Source organism: Vicia villosa, linkage group LG2 (genome assembly GCF_029867415.1).
Source record: "Vicia villosa cultivar HV-30 ecotype Madison, WI linkage group LG2, Vvil1.0, whole genome shotgun sequence".
NCBI lineage: Eukaryota > Viridiplantae > Streptophyta > Magnoliopsida > Fabales > Fabaceae > Vicia > Vicia villosa.
This window is the reverse complement of record NC_081181.1, coordinates 165,057,660-165,082,221: the sequence shown is the minus strand read 5'-3', so window position 1 is coordinate 165,082,221 and position 24,562 is coordinate 165,057,660. Positions and strand designations below refer to the sequence as shown.

Sequence of the window (24,562 nt, the reverse complement as noted above, 5' to 3'; positions counted from 1 at the left end):
CATATCTTGTAGATTCTGATGCTGCAAAGATTGAAAAAACAAGATGGATGAGTAACAAAAGAAAGATAACAAAAATCATCACAGATCTAGAAAAATCTTGATGAATGTTATTTCCTATATTGAGTATGAAAAGATTACAAAAGAGGCTCAACAAAATCGATATTTGACTCTTTGAGGATGACACATGAAGGAAATAATCAAGTGAAGGAAACCAAGGCTATGGCCTTAATGAAGATTTCAAAATTGAAGAGGATGAGACTATGGAGGATATGTTCTCAAGGTTTCAAACTCTTGTTGTTAGACTGAAAGTTTTAAACAAGGACTACACTAATGTAGATCATGTAAAGAAATCACCAAAATCCTGGCAAAGAAATGGAGGCCAATGATGACAATACTTAAGGTGTTTAAGGATAAGAGCTTGTAAGTTCTCTTAGGAGTCGTGAGATCGAGCTAGAAGAGGATAAGCCCTAGAGGAAAGTGAAGTATGTGGATATGAAGTCTAAAGGTAAATATGTAAAGGCTAAAGCTCTTTAAGCTAAAGAAGAAGAGTCTAAAAGAAGTTCTGATGAAGAGGATGAGTTGTCTCTATTATCTAGTAGGGTCAACCGACTCTAGAAGCATAGACAGAACAAGTCCAGAGGCTACAAAAGGACAAGTGGAAGCTTTGAGTCAACATTTGGGGAGAAGAAGTCTGGAGCTGACAAAGTGGCCATCTACTATGAGTGCAAAGGGCCCGGTCATTACAAGAATGAATGTCCCAAACTCGTCAAAGAAAATTCTAACAATAAATTCTTCAAGGAGATAAATAAGGTTCTAATGGAAATATAGGATGACTCTAAAGACGAATAAGCTAACATGTCTCTTATGGCTAGCACTGACGCCTCTGAATCTGAATCAGATTCATACACGGAAGAGGTATTTTCTCATCTAAATTGCTCTAAACTGGAATTATCTATAGTTGAAATCCTTGAAAAGAGTCAAAGACTTCATAAAAGATACAAGAATCTAAAATAGATTATGGTTGTCAATTCTGAAGCCCATAGTGAGCTGATAAAAGAAAATTCCACTTTAAAAGAAAAAATTAATAGTTTTGAAAAATAAAATCTTATCTCAGAAGCAAGAGTGAAAAAACTAAAAAGATAAATTCTTATAGAAGCTCTCATGGGCTATGGACGTGTTTCTAAGAAATATGGAACATATTTTCAAATATTTTTCTAGCAAGAAAGATGGATGGAAGCAAGATGACTTCTATTTCTATAGGGTGAGTGGAAATGGGAGAAAAGGCATTGGTTATGTTACACCAAGAAATAAAATGCTTTATCCTAAACTAGGATCATAGTTAGTGAAAATGATTAGTGGCGATAAACTTAGGTTATAATGAATAAATTAGGTTATGATGCTCGATTAACACCCCTGGCTCCTTTCGGGATAAAGGACTGACCCCACAAACCAACACGGATCTTTTCAGCATGATTTATCCTCACTCACACGCTTTCTGGGAAGTTCCAGAAGGTCACTCTTTCTGGGAAACTTTCCAGAAGGCCACCCATCCCAGAATAACTCCAAGTCAAGAACGCTTAACTATGGAGTTCTTACGAAATGGTCTACCGAAAAGAAGATGCATCTTGTTGGTATAGGTAGTATCTATCAATCCATATAAGTTTTCCTTCAACCATGTAGTCCCATACCTGCAAAGCCTCAGGGTCCCTCTCATTCCGATGTGGCCACCACTCCTTGCCATATTCGGCCTCGAGTGTTACATGCGGTGCAACCACCCTTCGCCTTCTTTGGCCTCAAGTGTTACATGCACATCAGCTTTCGCATGGTTCGTCCTCGAACCACATCGTATTGGGAAAGGTCTGGCTCTGATACCATTTGTAACGCCCCTGACTTCTTTCGGGATAATCGATTGGCCCCACAAACCAACATGTGTTTTTTCAGCATGATTTATCCTCATTCACACACTTTCTGGGAAACTTCCCAGAAGGTCACCCATCCCAGAATGACTCCAAGTCAAGCATACTTAACTATGGAGTTCTTATGAAACGGGCTACCAAAAAGAAGATGCATCTTGTTGGTATAGGTAGTACCCATCAATCCTGATAAGCTTTCCTTCAACCATACAGTCCCATACCTGCAAAGCCTCGGGATCCCTCTCATTCTGATGTGGCGACCACTCCTTTCCATATTCGGTCTCAAGTGTTACATGTGGTGCAACCACCCCTCGCCTTCTTTGGCCTCGGGTGTTACAGTACCCATGAGCGAGTAGTCATTTGAAATGAATCATCTCGTCTAAGAGAGTTCCCGAATGGCATGGATGGTGAATGATAGTGTAATTCCAAGTTTAATTGGCTTTGTATGGAAATATATTATGATAATATTATTGATGAGTAAAATCACATGGTGATTAATCAAAATAACCTCTATATGTGCTTATCATAAGTCTGACCCCTATTTAAAGTATCGAGATAGACGAATCATGGGAAGTTAACCTCATAGTAGGTTAGAGTCCCATAGAGGAGATAACCTTGCAGTGGGTTAGAGTCTCATAGAGGATAAAGCTTGCAGTGAGTTAGAGTCCCATTGAAGAGCTAACTTCATAGTGGAAAATTTGTCTGACGTGACAGAAAGTCATGACCCGTATCCATAGTCCCAGACATGGGATCGGTCGAGGAAAGTTACTTTGCGTTGCATTCCCGAATAGTGATTCATTGAGTTATGTGGACTTATGTTATGTGTTTCCAAACGAAGCAAAAACCCCCTAGATACTAAATCTTTTGCTCTATTGTGCAAGTGTATACAACTAGGACAAAGTAAATTGGATTAAGTTAGAATATCGTTAGTAATCCCTTTAGATCCGAGTGAACCCATAGGATAAGAGAACCCGCTGAGATTATTATCTCCCCATTAAATTGTCAATTTTTTAGGTAACTCAAGGCAAGATAAAGACAAAGGTAATGTCATGCGAAGATGTTTCGAAGATTTTGATGTTTCAGGATAGTTTTCGTTGTACATATCTTAGTATTTTGTTAGGCACTCATGTATATCATGTGTCATATGATATATTTTGAGTATCTTGGACATGTATATAAATAATATTGTTATGCACTTATGTTGTATCAGTATCAATAAATAATGTGTTTGATATTAATTTATGTTTATATTATACAAGGAGTTACATAATCTCTTATCTTATAATTGCTTATCAATGTTAATTGTTGTTGTGTCAAGTAAAATGTTTAATGTTATTGTTTTTGAGATTAAATCTTTAATGATTTTATTGATTATGTTTATTTTTTGTTGTTGTTATTTTTTAAAAAAAATTTAATGTTTAAAGATTTTATGAATCTTGTTGTTATTATTATTCTTGTTGATATTTAATGTTTAACGATTCTATTTATTTTTGTTGTTGATGATGATGAGGAGGAAGATTCAAAATTTGTAAAAAAAATTGATGATTTGCATATAAAAACAAAAAATAGGTTAAAACAAAAATAATGTAGACAGGTTATTTTACCTCGAGTATTATTTCCAAACTGAGGTAAAAAGTAGCGCAATTTCGAAAATTCAAAAAATGTTGTTCTTATGGTTTGAACCCGTGACCAGAACAATTTTTCCCTTGGTGGAACTTTACTTGAGGGGAAAAGTGGCGAGTTTTGATGTCACCCTTTGTTACCTCGCCTATGAAATCGTGGTAAAATTATTTTTCCTACCAAGGTAAAAGGGTTTTTTGTAGAAGTGGATTTAGTGTTGAAGCTCAATATGCCAAATGTTAGAAGAATAATTCTTATTCCAACACCTTTAATCCTGGTTGGAAATATCATCCAAATTTTAAGTGGATAAATAATCATAACTTGATTGCAAATCAGGGTGTTCCATAGGTTCCTCAAGCACCACAAAGGAAACCATCTCAACTTGAAGAAGTCGTGACACAATTTATGAAAGCTACTCAAGCAAGTGGGAATAATCAAGAGGTAATGTCCAAGAATCAAGAAACTATGAGTAAGAACACCAAAGCTTCCATCAAAAATTTAGAAATGCAAATTGGCCAGTTATCTTAACAGCTAGCATCATAACCTAGCTCAAGCAGGGGAGTTGTTAGGAATAGGGTAGATAACTCAAAAAATGAGAGTTGCAAAGCCATTGAGTTGAGGAATATAGTGGTACCTTTAAACCCTTGGGCTATTGGTGAGAGAAAAGAAGTAAGGGAGGGTGATAAAAATATTGAAGAAGAGGTAGAGTTTGAAAGAGGTTGAGAAAAAATCAGAGGGAGCAAAAAATGAGGAAACGAGCAAAGACTTGACTAGGGGGGATACCCTTGATAAACTCATAGATCAAAACTCACCTTTGAGAAGAACCAAGAAACATATCCTAAATGAACCCAACCCAAAACTACCATACTATGTCAAACCACCTTACCCAATCTTGAAAAAGACATCAAAGAAGGAAATGGAAGTGGTTCAATTCAAGAAGTTCATGGAGATGTTTATAAAATACATGTTAACATCTCAATTTGTAAGGCCCTCGAGAAAATGCTAGTTTACGCAAAATTTATGAAAGAGATCTTATCAGAAAAGTGTAAATTATGGTATGATGAGAATATCACTTTAGCAGAAGAATGAATTGCTATGATTAAGCACAAGCTTCCACCTAAACTCACTGATCCAATTAGATTTATTATCCCATGTTCTATTAGTTCAATAACGAGTGGTCATGCATTGTGTGATTAAGAAGCAAGTGTCAATCTGATGCCACTGTCTATGATGAGAAAGTTGAACCGTTGAGAACCTAAACCAACTTAGACGACTCTTACATTAGCTGGTTGATCTATCATTTACCTGTACAGAGTTCTTGAAGATGTATATTTGTTGTTCCCAGTTGATATTTTGATTCTTGATATGCAAAAAACTATGAAATGCCACTACTCTTAATAAGATCGTTCTTAGCAAATGTAGAGATTTAATTGATGTGGAAGTGAGAGAGTTGATTTTAAGATTCAACAAAGAAAATAGTGTGTTAAAGTTGTTCGAAACAATGAAACATCTAAAAGAGAATCCTCAGTGCTATAGAATTGATATGGTGGGAGAGATTGGTCAAGAAGTAGCAGTAGAGGAATCACTATCACTACCAGCGAATTAAGTCATTATAAATTCAGTCAACGCATGTGAAGATGAATCTGACATGGAGATAGTCAAATGATTACTTCATTTGCAACCTTCACGAGTTAAGAAAACCACGAGAAACATTGATTAGGAGTTGGCGAAACAATTGAAATATGTATTCTTGGAAGAGCAATTGTTGCATCCTGTCATCATAGGTAGTTCTTTGTTTGTTTTAGAATAGCATAAAATTTTGAGAGTCCTAAAAGGTAATAAAAAGACACTTGATTTGAGTGTGATGGATTTGAAAGGGATAAGTCAACCGTATTGTATGCATGACATCAAACTTGAAGAATAATTCAAGCTAGTAGTTCAACCTCAATGAAGACTGAATCCTACCATGAAAGAGGACACGAGGAAGTAAGTGTTGAAGCTCCTAGAAGCATGTATGATCTACCACATTTCTCACAGTACTACCAAATAAAAAATACATCATTGTCATACATTTTAATTATTACTACTATAACACAAATGTTTAAAAGAGTAATTAAATATTATTGCTACCTCTCCCTCCCACATGTGCATAGGAGTATGGTGTGCATATAGAAGAAGTATGGAAAATTGTGAGGGGTCTCATGGAAAATTATGAGGCACAACAACATCAGGTACAGTAGCATGTACTATAGCAGTTGGGGCTTCAACAACAAATGAAGATTCTCTAACTATGGGTCCCAAGGGTCTAGAGCATGTGAGCCACTCTACCATGTCTCAATCTTTGTTGGTTGTCATTTATTTTTCCTATAATCAAACAAGAAAATATATATTATAATCAAAGAAGAAAAAACAATTTAATAGCAAATTGAATTCAAAAAACAGGAAGCAAAACAGATAAATCAAAATTTTATCATCCAGATTAAGGATTCAGATTTCAAAATTCGAACTGCACAAATCCAGCACAGAAACATAAATAAAGCATTACGAACTATATGCCTCAAATGTTCAAAATTCCTACCAAATCTGATTATGCCAAAACAAATATAAAAACTCTATTGCATGTAATCTAATGTAGCGTAACTATAACCCCTCTCTAGGAAATGTATGCATCACAAATAATGAGAAACTTATCAAATGTGAGAGATGAATGGTCTTGGCTTGAATGTGGTGAAGTAAAAGTTGAGAGATGTGCCAAAGTTGAATGTAGTGGATTAAAAGTTGTAAAAAAATTGAAAAATATTGAAACACGAGTAGGCACTAATAAGCTTTGTTTTCACTTGTGTGTAACTTTCACAAAATGAAAGGGATGGAGTAGAGATAGGTATAAATGTGCATATACATAAATGAAAGCTTCTGAATTTCAAAAGACAAATCATTTAATTTTGAGTTTGCATGATTTTGCGATTAGATTTAGTGTGAGGATAAATCTGAATTTTGATTTAGCGTATTTCTAAGATAGTTTATTGTGTATTTGATGCATTAGAAATCTAGATTTTAAGAATATTTTTATACTTTTAGAGGGTTTATGCATGAAATGTAATGAACAATACACTTTCATATTGTCTTGAGCAAGGTTCATTGAACAAGCAAGTCATATCATACTTATCCATACAACTACACATGTGAAACTAACTAACATGAAACTTAAAAAATAAAAATAAAAAGAGTTAATTAATGGAACAGAAAACGGGGTCCCTTGGGCACCAAAGAAAGATGTTTTATTTAATTTAAGCACTTAAAAATTAAGCTCTTTCCTCGAAACACTTGAAGATCCTCATGAGTCATGCCATCATATAAAATATTAATTGTCTCGTCCATTTATGCGCTTTGATTCATCTTTATTCAAGTACAACCAAATAGCATACATACACCTTTTTAAAATAAATAAACAAATAATGATCCAATTGGTAACAATTTAACTTAAATTTTATAAAATTTAGATAGCTTTAGTGTTACGTAAGTATAATTGGTTTTTCTTCTTCTTTTTTTAATGCAAAAGTAAATTTGGTTTTTATATACAATATGACATTATAATATTATATGCAATATATTAGCTCCCACATTGCATTAGTGCCTGTTTTAAGGAAGCATTGAACACGAGGTTTTCTAACAAATGTTTAGTGTTTTTGTAAAAGATTCGTTCGATTCTGACCACGATTTGGTTATTTGTATGTTGTTGTTTTTAATCTTATAATAATATATACTTTGATGTTCCTGCCCTATATTCTACTTCAATTTTCATCACTGATTTTTAGCAACTTTTTTTGAAGTTATTTTCTTACTTTAAAATTCCTTGGCAGTGAGTTGGATTAGAGGCAAAACCAATAGCAAAACTTAAAAAAAGTAGGAAATAATTTTTGGTATCTAAGGGTGGCAAAACGAATCTGGTCCGTTAGACATGTTCGTTTTACCCACATTTTAATACGGGACGGGACAGGAACTTAGGATTTCAACCTCTAATGTAATCGTCTTGTTTCGTCCCGTTTTTTATGCACGCTTTTTTAGCCACATGTATTTATATAAATTTTTGTAATTTTAGATCTAAAAAGAGCGGTACTCGCGGGTCCATCCCGTCCCGCCCTCACTTTTAATGTGGAGCAGATCAAAATTTTAGATCCACATCCTTAAATATGTTTGTCTTGTCCCGCCTCATTTTTTGTGGGCTAGATCTAAACGGAGCAGAAATACGATACGTTTGGATATGCTATTATAAAAATTCATGTAGTTCACTGGTTCAATATTAATCTATGTTATACATGTGTCGGTGTATAGCGAGACTTAAAAATGTTTGATAAATAAATAGGTGCTGAGCAGCATAATCATATACTTAATGTCTTCGAATTTAAAATTAAAATGTAGCGACTAATTTACTAGTGTGATTGTTTAAAGTTTAATGAAATGATCACATAGACTCTCTTCATCCAACAATAGTATAGAGTTGATGGTTCCTTTGACTTCTTATATCATAAAATTTTCATGACAATAATAGTTAGACAACATGTCTCATTGATGTTAATGTCACGACGATGTAAGTATATGTGGAAGAAAGAAACTTTCGTTACAGAGGAAAGATCACAATTGAATTAATTGATGAATTGTCAATGTATCATGTACAAGTTCGAAGTTCATTGGTTTTATGCTTAAATTTAAAACTTACTTATTTTCAAAGAAATAAAGTCTCTATAATAATCAATTCGTTTAATTGAACATTAAATATAAGGAGAATATTCTAAAGTATTTGTAATCAAACCTTATTATCAAATAGAACATGAGTAATACATAGATACTATAAGAGAATATCTCATCACACTATTTAGAGGTTCTCACACATCATGTGAAATGGTTGAATACCTATTATATAAAGAACAATGATGTAATTACATGGTGACAATTGCTCCTGGATTCTGACTAACATAATGAAGTGCATGGACAAAATTGCTCAAATATAACTTGGGGTGCAGTGATGCAAAATGGGACATATAATACAGCTGCCATGTATAAGGAGCTAAGAGGTGAAAAAAGTCCAGTACATAGAGAAAAATGTTCTTCAACAACTATGTCAGACCTATAGTCAAATTCACACTATGGCTCAATATTCTTGGAAAAATAGCAACAGAAGATAGAATTCAAAAATATGGTGTGATGACAGATAATATGTATTGCTTCTGTCAAGACTTGGAAACTAGAGAACATTTGTTTTTTGGATTCAAAATAACTGGTGCAATTTGGCAAGAGATCCTTAGTTGGCTTGGATATTCGAAAAGGCCTCAAGGTTGGACTCAAGTAATGAGATGACTTGTCAAAGAAACAAGTAGAAACAGCTGGAGAAGAGATATGCTAAAAATTTCTACTGCTGAAACCATTTATATAGCATACGGCAGTCAAGGAACAATTTTGTTTATTCTCTTGCTACTATTGACCCTCAACTCAAAAACACAATCATTTACAACAAAATGGTTAGATGTAGCTTAAATAGGACTCTTCATTCTCATGTAAACATAGGTACCCTATGTATAGCGGTCAGGCTATGGTGAGAGGTCTCTCATATAAGCAATGCGGTACTACTTTAGGAAAATTCTTTGCCCACCTCCCAACCTTCTAGGTCATCTCTGGTGAAAAACCACATATACCCCTGATTTCGGAATATTTCCGAAATGCAAGAAAAAGGTGTTTTCGGAGATGCATCTCCGAAAGCGCTTTTTTTTTTCAAAATTTGTCTTATTTCAGAAATGCATTTCCGAAAACATCATTTCGGAAGTTCATTTCCGAAATACTGCGCGTTTTGCATATTAAGCAAAACAGCCCCCCTCCCCCATTCATTTTACCCTAATCTTCTTCCAAACTCAGCCTCTCTTCAAAATTTCTGCAAAAAGCAAGTGTGAAGTATCAGAGATTGCCAAAATCTTCTTCCAATCTCAACCTAAATCATCTCAAACACTAATTGGTAAGTTTTTCAATTTTTTTCAATTTTTAGATCCATTATTCATATCTCTATTAGGGTGTTTAGAAATTGCAAAAATCACATTAAGATAGGTTGGTAATGATATTTAGGTTGTTTAGAATGAATAAAAGTAGTTTTGAATTAGGATTTTGGGGTCTGCCATGGAAGTTGCAGAAAACTTCTTCGCAGGGGTGTTTCGGAAGTTCATTTACGAAAACACCTCCATTCCCAGTTTCGAAAATGAACTTCTGAAGTGTATCAGAAATGCAATTTTTTTTAGTTTTTTCTATTGTCTCGCATATTAATCGATTTCAATTGTTTTCAAGAACATGTCAGGCAACCAAGCACACTTCAGACAGGGTAGAGAGACCCAGACTGCGTCGGCTAGACGCGAGCGGGCGGCGCAGCTGGCGTCGACGCAGGGACGGGGGCAGGGCCAGGGATGTGTGCGAGTTCCCGTGCAGATGGACGAGGGTACCTCTACATCTGGATCGAGGAGTCGTCTGGCTCGGGTATCTTCTTCCCGCCAGCGAGAGGAGGAGGAGGAGGCAATGCCATACCACGAGGCGGAGGAGGTACCGGATGTTGACCCTCCACACGAGGAGGAGGATGAGCAGGAGGAGGGCTACCCGGGAGGGCCCAGTGACACTTCCGTGCTGCTTACCTACCACGAGCACGTCGCTCGGCGTATTTGGGAGGCAGAGGTATTTTTATAATTTGCCCAACTATATTATTTAACCGTTTATAATTTAGTCGTTTATTCAATATTTTCTTAACGGTCTATTTAACATACTTTTTTATTTGTTTTTTTTTGTAATAGGAGAGAGCCTTTGAAAATGATGAACCACTCCCGGAAGGTTTTCAGTCTGTTTAAACCAACTACTGAGTGGTTTAACGATGCGGTGAGAGCTTCAGGGCTTAGTGAGCTCTGCATGACGGGGTATACCACCATCAGCCACGGCATGCAGGGGGCCTTTGTGGAGCGGTGGCACAGGGAGACGTCTTCTTTCCACTTACCGGTTGGGGAGATGACGATCACCTTGCACGATGTGCAGTGTCTTCTCCACCTGCCGATCAGGGGGGGCGCTGTTGCACCACTCCCGGATCCAGAGGATCGAAGCCAGTGAGTGGATGGCGCTCTATTTGGGTATGGAGCCCGAAGTTGCTGACTATGAGTGCATCAGGACATCTGGGCCTCATATTCGGTTCACCATACTGAGCACTTATTTAGAGCACCACCTAGTGGCGGCGGCCGAAGCTGAGGATGCGGGTGACGACCTATATTTACACATTATCACCGTGGCTGCGCTCTCCGGTGCTGGTACATGTTTGTGGTAGGCGCTGCAGTCTTTGTGGACAAGAGTGCAAGGTACATCGACGTGACCTACCTCCGCTACTTCATGGACTTGACTACCGTTCACCAGTGGAACTGTGGGGCAGCTACTCTGGCATACCTATACCAGAAGCTGAATGAGGCCTCCAACTTGAGGATGAGGCAGTTAACCGGATCCTGCACACTACTTACGTTACGTTTCATTTTAATTGTTTCGTATTTATTTATGTTTCGTATTTATTTTTAATACATTATCGTGTTTGTGTTTCAGAGCTGGATCATCTCTTACTTCTCCCGCGTCCACGGCTTCCACATTGATCCTGAGTACGATGACGCCATGGCCAGGGCCACCAGATACGTTCTCTAGAGGGGGAACAATGCAGTGGGACCATACCGTGGGTACCTCGACCGCACGATGCACGATGACGTCACTTGGAGGCCATTCTCCCGACACAGTGACCCGAGTGCAGCTCACTGGCATATTTGAGGATTGGGAGCGTCATGTGGTGCCGGAGGAGTATCGTCGCATTCGGGTCACCCAGGACTGGCACAGTGTGGAGGGGTACGTCACATGGTTCTACCGGGTGTCACATCCTCTGCTGAGACCCGACGCTCCCGGCGCTCTTAGGCCAGCACACGAGGAGATCCTAGAGAACCAGCAGGCCGAGGATGACCACGCCATTGATCTTTTGCCGATCTGCCAGCGGATAGAGATGCTTGGGCGGGACACGTTGGATCGAGGTGTCGTTCATCAGGGCGGTCCAGAGGCAGTCGTCGTGATGGAGATGATCGTCACTAATGCGGGCCGTGCGGCGGCATACAGGCGGCAGAGGAGGTCCCGGGGAGAGAGGGTTAGGCATACCCAGTAGGAGTTCGGGTTTATTTTTTTTTGTTTTCGGGTTGTATCTTTCGCACACTATTACTATTTAGATCGGCTTGTATATATTATCTGGATTTGATTTATCATATTAGTATTTTCTGTTTATATGTCGCTTATTTTATTTGGCGTTTTCCTTTAATTAAAAATACGAGACTGTTTCGAAAAACATAAAAAAAAAAAAAAAACACAATTTTTGCGTAATTCGGAAGTGCATTTCCGAAACCCCCCAAAATCTGAAAAAAAAAGTGTTTTCGGAAGTGCATCTCCGAAAACACCCCCCATTTGGTGTTTTCGGAGATGCACTTCCGAAGTCTGAGAAAATTTTTAAAAAAAAAAATACTTCGGAAATGCATTTCCGAAGCAAAGGTAAAGTGGGGTTTTCACTGGGGGTGACCCCCATAGGGAGGTGGGTAAAGAAATTTTCCTATTTTATCATTTTTAACATTTAGTGACAGATTCAAACCGTCACAAATTGAGTAGTAAAACTTTTTTGATGCTTTAAAACTGTCACAAAATAAACAGTAAAATTTTTGCAACACTATGAAACCATCACAAAATGAACAATAAAATTATTGCGACGGTTTGAAACCGTCACAAAATGAGTCGAATTAAACAATAAAAATTTGTGGCGGTTTAGAACCGCCACTAATTGATGAATGTGAACAAAAATAAACATCATTGCTTATAGACGGCGCCTATGTATAGAAGAGTAGCCTATTTTTAGTTGTTTAGAGTAACCTATTTTTAGTTGTTTGGATGAGTGAATCATCTCCTATATCAATTGATCGGATGTAAATAATTATTTTTAGAAAAAAGAAGGATTTAAAAAGGGGAGGGACACATGAAAAAAGGTAGACTAGTTTTGAGAGTGGAAAAGGGTGTTGAGGAGTGAGTTTTCCTCACCTCAACAAGGAAAATCTCATACCGAGGGTTAGTTTTCCATTTTATCATACTTGCAAGGAATTTGTTCTCCATCCACATTTTTAGTTTCCTACGGTAGAGAGGCTTGCCTCCGTACTGCACTTGTTCCCTCATTCTCTTAGAGCATTACCTACTGTTCTATTAATAAACATAAAATACAAGCATGTCATTTTATTTTTTTTCTATTAGTTTAGTGATCAACAAATATTTAAATAAGCACACACAGAAAATGAGAAAGATAATAATCCGAATTTAAACTCAAAATTTTATATAAAATATCGTCACAATCAATCTAGTATATGCTGTGACATTCTACCATGCCACATAAACCAAGTGACAAAGAAAATAATTGTTCCATATACCATTTTGGGAGCCATATATTATTCACATATCAGTTATCATAATTACCACCAGACTAAGAATCCCAAAATTTAGAAGAAGTTTCTAATTTGGTAATAGGACTTGTAGCATTGTTGAAGTCCCTAAAGGTTACAACACCATCACCAAAATTATGACCTTTACTAAAAGTAGCAGTGACAATTCTACACCCATCTATAGCTATTGCATCACAGCCACAACTGCAATTCTCTTCGTCACACAAACAGCAGATAAATGAATTTGTTTGTTCCCCAGTCCCAACTTCCCATACCTTCACACAATTATCATCAGAACCACCAGTAACTATTTTGTATGAATCCATGAGCAACTTAGTTACTGGCCCAGAATGTCCATCTAACTCGGCTATCGGTTCTGGCTTTAACCAATTTTGATTTCTCCTGATATCCCAAAGAAGTGCTCTGCAGCATTGAAGTTTTGGCAAGTGTTATGTTACACCATTTGCTGCATGTAAACTACATATCTAAAAAAAAGCTAAACATAACATGACATGATATTTCAAAGTAGCGCTAATACTTCACAATGAAGGCTTATTTGGCGTCTAAACCGGACAACACACTGTCACATGTGGTTACGTTCAATCACTTTCATTTTCTTAAATTATATCATCAGTGTTTACTTCACACATGTCAATGTCAGTGTTGTGAGTAACTTAGCAGCAGTAACAAGGTTTCTTTCAAAATAGTCATACCTGCCATCACCGCCGGTGCATATTACAGATTTTGAAGGGGCGATGTCAAATGAATATAACTTTGGTTGATGGACAGCTGCTGTGAGAACTCTCTGCATTGTCCTTAAATCAATTGCAGTGACAGAGGGACCAGCTGCCACATACAACAACGATTCATAGCATTTCATGTTTACCGGTGCGCCATGAACAGAAGCCATTCCCACACAACTTGAGGAGCGAACCGATGATGACCTAGCCGTATCCCAAACCCTCACCTATAATAGCATAATAAAAGGTTTCAATTATAGGGCTTAACACAAACATTGAAGTAGAAGAAATGTGTATGTATCATCCATGACACGATTTTGAAGCCACAAATAGTATGTGAATAATACAAGATAGATGTTAATGTTTAACTCCTCTGGATAGTAATTTGCACCTAAACATAAAACATTCTGGAACTAGGTTACTTCCACAGCTCCACTAGTTAAACTGTTGAAGTTATTGAAGATAAGCTTCGGAAGACCGTTTTCAGTTTCGAGAGAGATACCATTTAGAAATAGTTTGCAGACTATTTCTTACAAAATATTTAACAAGTTTATCAAACAATCAAAGCATTGACAATGAATACTTGAGAATTCATAAATCAAGTACACAGACAAGCAAACTAACACGACAACATGAAGAGACGGGAATGTAAGAGAGAAAGAACCTTAGAATCTCTTGAGATTGACACCAAAAGCGAAGTTTTGTGCCTGAAAAGTGAGAAGAGGAAGGATCAATCATTGTAGCTGAAGGAGATGACTAGTACTTACTTAAATGAAAGGAGTGATAGTGAATAAATAAACATTGGACACATGCCATGCAAAAAACCTCATTTTTTGACAAATTATATAGAACTTGCTTACCACCATTAAAAACACTACTGAATTGATGTAAGCAAATCACTTTCAATTTTCTTTGTAGTGCCGATGAGAGATTTTAATTCACTTTCAATTTTCTTTGTAGTGCCGATGAAAGATTTTAATGGACAACAACAACCAAGCCTTATCCCACTATCAGCTACATGGATCAACTTTCACCATAATGTTCTATTCAAGACCATGTTTCAATCGAAATCGTTAATCTCGAGATTTTTCTTAATAACTTCTCTTATTGTCTTTCTAGGTCTTTCTCTTCCTCTAGTTATTTGACTTCTCTCCATCTGATCTACTCTTCTTACCACAGAATCTACATGTCTTCTCTCTACATACTCAAACCACCTATGTTTATTTTCCACCATCTTCTCTACTGTAGGTGCTACCCGACGAACATTCTCTCTAATATTTTCATTTCTAATTCTATCTTGTCTAGTCTTTACCAAGTTACTACACATACAGCGCAACATCTTCATCTCTGCTACACTTACTTTTTTTAAAATTGAACTCACTTACTTTATAAAACAGATAAAGTTCCAGTTAAATATATCTCGACAAGAAAATTAATGAGAAGCTTAAATCGATAGAATTAAAACTCAAATACAATAAATTTCGATAAAAATTCAATATTCGATCGTTCTAGTCAAATTCTCAGATTAAACTCGTGACCTCTTATAATTTAACAATCTTAGGACTCATAAACATGTTGCCTTTTACAACAATAAATTCATTTGTTATACCATGATGTAAAGATTGGTAAAGTTTTAAGCTGGCTGTTAACAAGTGTGTTACTGTTTGTTAAGCAATGATTCGTATATTGGTTTTAACACACATGAAAGTTAAATCAGTTGAATCTCTTAAACCAACTAACTTGCTAGCCAGAACATACGAGTGAAAATTATAAGAACTAGAATATACTTCCTCTGATCACAAATATAAATAACAAAAATTCTAATTTTGATGGTCAGAAATATATAAGCAAATCTTAATTAATTTTATCTTGTTTATTGAAAACACTCGTAAAATACCCTTCGATTAAGTTAAAATTTAAGATTTCCAACAACATTTTATGCCCATAATATAAAATCAAATGAAGGACAGTTTGGAGAATACAATAATATTATTATTAAATCAAGATAATTAAGTAATAGTATTAACTAAAATGGTGTGAGTTAGCTTTTTTGCTTATATTTAAAATCAGAGAGCGTAAGTAATATTGCAAGTTTAAAATGTATAGGCATATAGCTGACTACTGAATCAGAAAATAATAGGCAATCTGTTCAATCAATTCCCAAATGCTACCTATAGAAATATATTTTATATTTTCTACTATTTGATGAGAATTACATATGCTGTATTTATAGACTGCATAAGGCAGAATTTGAAAGAGAAATCTGACCTAAGAATCAAGGGAATTAATTTCCCATGAATGCTGATTCTAATTACAGAAAAGAACAGGAAATAATAACTAATTAATTACATTAATCCTAATCCTTAATGAGCTGTACAAACAGAATCATTTGATTCTGTATTAACTATTCCACACTCCCCCTCAATCTGGGTGGTAGATGTCTATCATACCCAGATTGGATCTGATATTCTCGTATATGTTCCTTGGAAGGGCTTTTGTTAGAATGTCTGCAGTTTGCTGGCATGATGGAATATAGTTAACACTTATAACTTCATGATCAATTTTCTCCTTGATGAAGTGTCGGTCTATCTCCACGTGCTTTGTTCTATCATGCTGTACCGGGTTCTTAGCAATGCTAATAGCAGCCTTGTTATCACATAATATCTTCATGGGGTGATTGGTAGGAATTTTGATCTCATCTAGCATTCGCTTAAGCCAAATTCCTTCACAAATACCTTGTGACATAGCTCTGAATTCAGCTTCTGCACTACTCCTGGCCACAACAGATTGTTTCTTGCTTCTCCAAGTTACCATATTACCCCATACAAATGTGCAGTAGCCTGTAGTCGATTTCCTGTCAGATAAACATCCCGCCCAATCAGAATCGGTGTAGACTTCAATACCTCTGTTTGAGTTCTTTTGAAAATAAAGTCCTCGGCCCGGCGTACCTTTTAGGTATTGGAGAATTCTGTTCACATTTCTCATGTCATTTTCAGTTGGATTTGACATATAACGACTAGCCATGCTTACAGCAAAACCAATGTCTGGTCTGGTGTGTGTTAGATAGATTAGTTTTCCTACTAGACTTTGATATCTATCTTTATTAGCTGGTACATCCTCGTCTTCACTCCTTTTTACTTGTTCTATGGGAGTATTGGCAGCTTTGCATCCAAGCATACCTGTTTCTTGAAGTAAATCCAAAGTGTACTTCCTTTGAGAAACTGAAATACCATTCTTTGTTCGTGCAATTTCCATCCCTAAAAAATACTTGAGTTGTCCCAAGTCTTTGACTTCAAATTCTTTTGCTAGAATTTTCTTTAACTGGTTGACTTGTGTATCATCATCTCCCGTAATTACGATATCATCAACATAGACAATAAACAAAGCTATCTTCCCATCCAAAGAGTGCTTGACAAACATAGTATGGTCTGTTTGACATTGAACAAAACCATCTTGCTTGACAACTTTTGTTAGTCTATCAAACCATGCCCTTGGTGATTGTTTGAGGCCATATAGAGATTTGCGAAGTCGACACACCATGTTTGAGGTTCCAGGTGATTCAAGTCCCGGAGGAATTTGCATATATACCTCTTCTTCTAACTCTCCATTTAGAAATGCATTCTTTATGTCTAGTTGGTGTAGGGGCCAATCTAGATTTGCTGCCAGAGATAGTAGAACCCGGACAGAATTGAGCTTCGCAACAGGTGCAAAAGTCTCCTCATAATCCACCCCATATGATTGTGTGAATCCCTTAGCAACCAACCGAGCTTTGTACCTGTTTATACTCCCATCAGCATTGTGTTTAATTGAAAATATCCACTTGCATCCTACTGCTTTCTTCCCTTCTGGTATAGCAGTGATCTCCCATGTGCCATTTCTTACAAGTGCTTGAACTTCTTCAGTTACAGCTGCTGCCCATTCAGGTTTCAGCAATGCTTCTTGAATATTATTTGGAATTTCTATGTTGTCAACAGCTGCTACAAAGGACCTGTAACTTTGTGATAGTTTACCATAGGAGATATATTTTTCAATAGGGTGTTTAGTGCAAGTTCTAACCCCTTTTCTCATAGCAATAGGAATATCAATATCTGCTGTATCAACATGTTCAGAGTTAGGAAGAATATTACCTGTGGGAACTTCATTTTCTAGAGCCTGGTTTGACTCATGGCCTTGCATTGGAGATATGCTTGACTCTACCTCCTTCCTCCTTCTTTTATAACAAAAACCCTTCCAATTACCTGTTTTTGGATCACAATCCTGTTGAGATGTGGTTGAGATTATAATTGGTCCTGTTTCCGTCATAACTTCATTTGTCCTTTCACTCGGCTGAATGTTAGAGGTTTGTTCTGGTAATTTTCCAGCTGGTTTAGGCATAGGTTCGGCTGATTGAGTGTTGTCGGTTTGGTCTGGTAAGATTTTGTCATGTTCGGTTAGTTCAAGAGGCAAAAGTTGGTATTCTGAATTTACGATATGCTCCCCCTGAATACCATTTTTGGTGTAATAGGGTTGATTTTCAAAGAAGGTTACATCCATAGTGTGGTAAAATTTTTTGGTATGGGGAGAGTAACACCTATATCCCTTTTGGTGAGGGGAGTAACCAAGAAAAATGCATTTGATGGATTTTGGGTCTAATTTGCTTCGGTGAGGGTTGAGGTTATGGACAAAAGTTGAGCATCCAAATATTTTTAATGGAATAGAGGAAAATATTTTGCTGATTGGAAATAGGTTTTGAAGTGTGGAGAGTGGGGTCTTAAAGTTAAGGATACGGGAGGGCATTCGATTTATAAGGTGAGTTGCGGAAAGGACAGCTTCTCCCCAAAAGTGTTGTGGGACATTTGTGGCTAACATGATTGATCTAGTCACTTCCAAAAGGTGTCTATTCTTCCTTTCCGCTACTCCATTTTGTTGGGGGGTGTCCACACACGAGCTTTGGTGAACAATTCCAACCTTTTGAAGATAGGAATTTAGAGCAAGGTTGCAATACTCACGACCATTGTCAGTTCTAAGTATCTGAATATTGCTTTGGAATTGTGTTTGTACCATCTTATGATAAATTTCAAATATTCTCCCTACTTCTGATTTTTCCTTCATTAGAAACACCCAGGTAACACGTGTGTGATCATCAATAAAGGTGACAAACCATCTCGAGCCTGTAATGTTGCGGACTCGTGATGGTCCCCATACATCACTATGAATTAATGAAAAAGGTTTGGAGGGTTTATAGGATTGGGGTGGGTAATGGTTTCGGGTATGTTTAGACAATTGGCAAATTTCACACTGAAAATATTCCTTGTTTTTATTGAATAAAGAGGGAAACATTTTTTCCAAGTATATGAAATTTGGGTGGCCTAATCTATAGTGCCACATCATTACAGGATTATCATCACTTGAAACTACAGCTGCAACATGATAATTATTCTTGAGTTTTGCTTCTGATTTTTCCACTTGAAGGAGGTAGAGTCCAGCACACTCTTCAGCATTGCCAATCGTCTGCCCCGACTCCAAATTCTGAAATTCACACAAGTTAGGGAAGAATTTAGTAACACATTTCAAATCTCTTGTAATCTTGCTAATAGACAGCAAGTTACAATCCAATTTAGGCACATACAAAACAGAGTCAAGTGTAATATTTGGTGAAATGACAATTGACCCTTTACCCATGACCTTAGAATGTGTACCATCAGCTATTCGAACATTATAGTTATAGGGACATGGAGAATAACTACTAAACAAAGTAAAATCACCAGTCATGTGATCTGAAGCCCCTGAGTCAACAATCCATGATTTTGTTTTTTCCTTAATAGTGCTTAGAGCATGTAAATAATTACCTCTTTGAGCCACTACAGCAGTACCACTTTTTTCTGCAGTTAACATGGTTTGCTGAAGGAGTTTTTGAAGAGCCTGCATTTGTTCTTTGCTAAAAGGAGATGAGTTAGAGTATACCTCAGCTTCTTGATTGTTAAATGCTGTGTTACCTCTGCCCTCCTTGCCTTTGAACAATTTGGTCTCCGAAGGTTTTCCATGTATGATCCAACATGTTTCCTTTGTGTGGCCTGGTCTCTTGCAGTGATCACACCAGGGGCGGGTTTTCTTTTGTGGTGGCCGGGGCTGATTCCCTCTTGCTGCCATTGCAGAGCTCTCGCTGTACGAAACTGAGTTGGGTGTTCCCAACATGATTTTCTTCCTGCTTTCTTCCCTTCTCACTTCTGAAAAGGCTTCTCGAATTTTGAGAAGTGGTTTGGTTCCAAGGATCCTTCCACGAACTTCATCTAGGTCCTTGTTTAGCCCTAATAGGAATTTGTAAATCCTATCTTTTTCCACCAGCTCCTTATACTTCTTTTGATCTTCTGTACAACACCATGTAACCTCTTCATATACGTCGAGTTGCTGCCAGTGTTTGTTAAGTATATTAAAATACTCAGTAACAGAAGATTCTCCCTGTCGAAGGTCATGAAGAATGCTTTTAATCTCAAATATGACAGATGTATTGTCAACATTTGAGTATGTTTCTTTCACTGCATCCCATATCTCTTTTGCAGTGTCATAGAACATGAAATTTTCACCAATTTCATTTGTCATGGTATTGAGCAGCCATGACATTACTTGGTTGTTCTCAAGTTTCCATTTCTGAAAGTTTTTGTCTCCTTTTTCGGGACATTTAGAATCTCCTGTAGTGTAGCCTTCCCTTCCTTTTCCTTCGAGGAAGATCTTGATTGACCTTACCCATTGGGTATAGTTTTGACCATTTAATTTATGGCCTGTGATGAGGTGAGTGAGCCCTTCGTGTGAACTGGTCGGAAATGATCCAGTCTCCACTTTGAGTGATTCATCGGCTTTGGGATCCTCCATCGTTTGGCAGCACTAGTTTAGGGATGGTTCAGATCGTGCTCTGATACCATATAGAAATATATTTTATATTTTCTACTATTTGATGAGAATTACATATGCTGTATTTATAGACTGCATAAGGCAGAATTTGAAAGAGAAATCTGACCTAAGAATCAAGGGAATTAATTTCCCATGAATGCTGATTCTAATTACAGAAAAGAACAGGAAATAATAACTAATTAATTACATTAATCCTAATCCTTAATGAGCTGTACTGTACAAACAGAAATATATAAGCAAATCTTAATTAATTTTATCTTGTTTATTGAAAACACTCGTAAAATACCCTTCGATTAAGTTAAAATTTAAGATTTCCAACAACATTTTATGCCCATAATATAAAATCAAATGAAGGACAGTTTGGAGAATACAATAATATTATTATTAAATCAAGATAATTAAGTAATAGTATTAACTAAAATGGTGTGAGTTAGCTTTTTTGCTTATATTTAAAATCAGAGAGCGTAAGTAATATTGCAAGTTTAAAATGTATAGGCATATAGCTGACTACTGAATCAGAAAATAATAGGCAATCTGTTCAATCAATTCCCAAATGCTACCCATCATTACATTTTTTTCAACATAACATTGGTGAAAGGAAAGTAACTGAGATAGACAAACTCATACCCGGAAACTGACATCAAACATACAGCTTTTTCATGTCCATAGAGTGTAGCCCTCAAAGCATGCTGCCCTCTTTTTCCACTTGAGTTAAGGGACCATAGCCGAACAGTACCATCTTCTCCTCCACTTGCCAACACTTGGCTGCTACCATCTCCCAATAATTTATTTGATAGTGACAACACTGGACCATTGTGACCTCTCAAACATCGCAGACAAGAATCCTACAACGCAAGGATGAAGAAACACAAAACATAAACTAAGACACATGACATAAACAACACCTTGCACAAACATATGCGTATGAACACAGTACACAAATCTTAATTCTAACATAAACAATGCTTTTTCTTTTCTGTTTTAGTTTTGTTTGTTAGGTGAATCCTAAACACACTTGAAATTGAAATACAACACAAGGCAATAGAAAATTAAATTCTAACTTAAAACAAACTTGTGTATTTTTATAGATTTACTTTCGATCGAAAAAGGGATATCAACATTGCTACATACATCATACCCTTCTTTATCAAACATTAAACTGTAATATTATAATACTTTCGTGACTCTACTTTCATGCAGCTCGCTATTAAGCGTATATAAACATGATGATCTTATTACAGTTTTGCATAAACTAAATGATACCTTCCACCATAGACGAATGGAGTGATCACAACTTGAGGTGGCCACAACATTTTGTTCCCCCAGGGAAAACAACCTGCAATGAAATTTCAGAAGATTAAGCCAACTCTCCGGAATTTCATGAAATTATAATTATAATTAGTAGTGGAAAAGATATTTGACTCTTGAAACTAAACAACTGCCAAAAATTCCAGGAATGTTGGTACTAGTAATAGTAGTACTACCAGAATAGTCATTTCTGGATAGCAGCGTGGAGGGGCCGACCTCAAAAGTGGGATAGTGTATAGCAGGATGACCGCTCTATTTGATCATTTTTTAGACAAATTACATATAATAATTATAAACATATATTTAATGTAAAATTAAACAAATAACTCAACTGATAAAATATTCATAAATCAAAGCACACGTGACTCTTGAAGTGCATAAACGACTATGAAAGAAGGTTAAAGTTGAGTCTCAACTCAAACTTGATTGAAAAACCCAAAATTATTCTTACAGCGTTGTAAATTTAAGGGAAAATTTTAGTTCTTTAGGGGGAAAAGAATAGCGGGCTAGAAACCACTCTGCTCCGCTATCCCGCTATTTAGCCTATAGCTGCCACTATAGTATTCTACACCGCTAAGGCTCTTCCCATAGAAGTTGACCTCCGCGTCGCTATAGCGGGATAGCACCGTTATTGGCCGCTATTGACTACTCTGAGTACTACTACTAGCCATCAAGCAGACCATGAGCAAGGCCTCGTTCAATTGTTGTCAAATAGTGACTATAGCTTAACGATGTATGCACACACTGTAATTTTCTGCAATGTGCAATTGACAACACTGCCTCATACTAATCATCAGTTCCAACTTTACAAAATAAATATATTTTATTATCATTTGGCTAGAAAATATATTTCTTTTGGGTATGGAAAAAATAATGAATTTTAGTTTACACATATTTCCCTCGCAGAGACTTTAATTATCATCTTACATATAGGTTATATTTATTTACAACTACACGGGCAGCCATTTACATTTTACAATTTTCACAAATAAATAAAAAATAAGCTACTTAATACCACAAGATGAACATGTATACCAATATTTTGATAATCTAATTTGAAATCATCGCCAGAATGCTTGATGTGTATAGTTAAACTTCAGGGATCTGTCAGATTGGTTCCCAGTCAATAATTTCAAGGAGTGACAGTTTGTTTTCTATAGCCACAATGATAAATAGTTATAGATAGGAATAGGAAAAAAGTAACTATGTTTGGTTTCAGAAAGTGAGTTTGTTAATGTTTGTTAAAATCATAAAGTCGGAATAAAGCCAGATACACCAGGAGCAAGATATGCATGTTCAGATGATTATAAGAATCAAATACATCAAATTATTTAGCATCAATGGGAAAGAAAAAAAAAAACGCAAGATAGGTTACCTTACCTCAGACAAGTAATTCTTGCTTTATGATTATCATTCATGGTATGCTTTACTACTCCCGTTGGATTATCATTGAAATTTATCATTCCGGTAATTGAGCCCTGGTCAACATTCAGCAACACTCAGAAGAGTGAATGCAAAGTAGCAAATCACATAAACACTTCTATAAGTGTTTAGATACATACAACCGCAGCAACCAAGTTTTATCCTACTACATGGGATTGGCTACATGGATCAACTTCTACCATAAGTGTTTAGATACATCTATAGAAAAAATTCATAACAACTTCATAGAGTATTTTCAGAATAAAATGGCCATAAAAATGTATAAATAAACACTTGTTATATGAATAAGCACCTAATTATTAGGCTTAGAATAACTTATTGAAAAGACACTTAATTAAACTATGAATATAATATCTATGCACAAACCGTGTAAAAACAGTTTACAGATCATGCCTTCAATAATTCTCACATTAGGCCAAATAAATCAAACATGCAACAAATTATAATTAATTCACACTGCAACGACCGCAATCAGTATCACAACACCTCTATCGACCAAAATCGCAAAAGCCTTACCCGACCACAACACGATAGGTTTTAAAACATTGGTTATTATAAGAATTACCTGAGCAAAGATAATATTGTTTTGATGAAGAAGTAAATGGTCTAAATTTCTATAAGCATAAGTATGACAGTCAGTTGCAAAAGGATCACTGAATTTGAACTGATGCAAAGCAGTGTGTCTAGAAATGTACAGTTCCCTAGCTGAAGTTCCATTACCAGCAGGTAATTCTCGATGCCAACGATTTCTGCAACAACAACAACAACATTATTGAATAATTAAGCATTTCTTTGATGAAATTTAATGATTATGAAAATTGGTTGACGAATTGGGATAGGAAGAGATTCGATTTCGACTTGAACAAGTGGTGCCAAACTGAATCGGTATAAGCGAGGCGTTTGAGGGCGGTGGAGCTCATTGCTAAATTGCATACGTCGCGGAGGGTTAGGTTTGTTGCGCATTGACCTATTGAGTCCTCGCTGAGATCGGTTATTGATGTCGCCGCCGCATCCGGCGACGGAGACTTAGACGGTGATGCCATTAACAATTACTACCCTTGAGTTTAGTACCCTCAACCAATTATATAGTATTTCCTCTGTCTCAAAATAAATGTTTTTTAGTTCTAAAAAGTTGTCTAAA

The 24,562-nt window shown here is 36.4% G+C and overlaps 1 protein-coding gene across 1 annotated transcript; it reads right to left on the bottom strand.

Annotated features, from left to right (window-relative positions):
* Positions 1-12,898: 12,898 nt before the first annotated feature.
* LOC131652834 (uncharacterized) lies at positions 12,899-24,495 on the bottom strand. Its single transcript, XM_058922812.1, has 8 exons — positions 24,280-24,495; positions 23,987-24,170; positions 23,359-23,456; positions 21,934-22,006; positions 21,298-21,515; positions 14,447-14,489; positions 13,756-14,009; positions 12,899-13,465 (listed from the first exon to the last, which is right to left on the bottom strand). Exons 1-8 carry the CDS (start codon positions 24,462-24,464, stop codon positions 13,084-13,086), a joined length of 1,437 nt encoding a protein of 478 aa, XP_058778795.1. The 5' UTR covers positions 24,465-24,495; the 3' UTR covers positions 12,899-13,083.
* Positions 24,496-24,562: the final 67 nt, after the last annotated feature.

Excerpts from the sequence above, each read along its gene's own strand:
- LOC131652834 (XM_058922812.1), bottom strand. The coding sequence starts at position 24,464 with ATGGCATCACCGTCTAAGTCTCCGTCGCCGGATGCGGCGGCGACATCA. Across the intron at positions 23,457-23,986 it reads ACAATATTATCTTTGCTCAG|GGCTCAATTACCGGAATGAT; the intron begins GTAATTCTTATA and ends AATGTTGACCAG. Across the intron at positions 14,490-21,297 it reads TGTTTGATGTCAGTTTCCGG|GCACAAAACTTCGCTTTTGG; the intron begins GTATGAGTTTGT and ends CTCACTTTTCAG.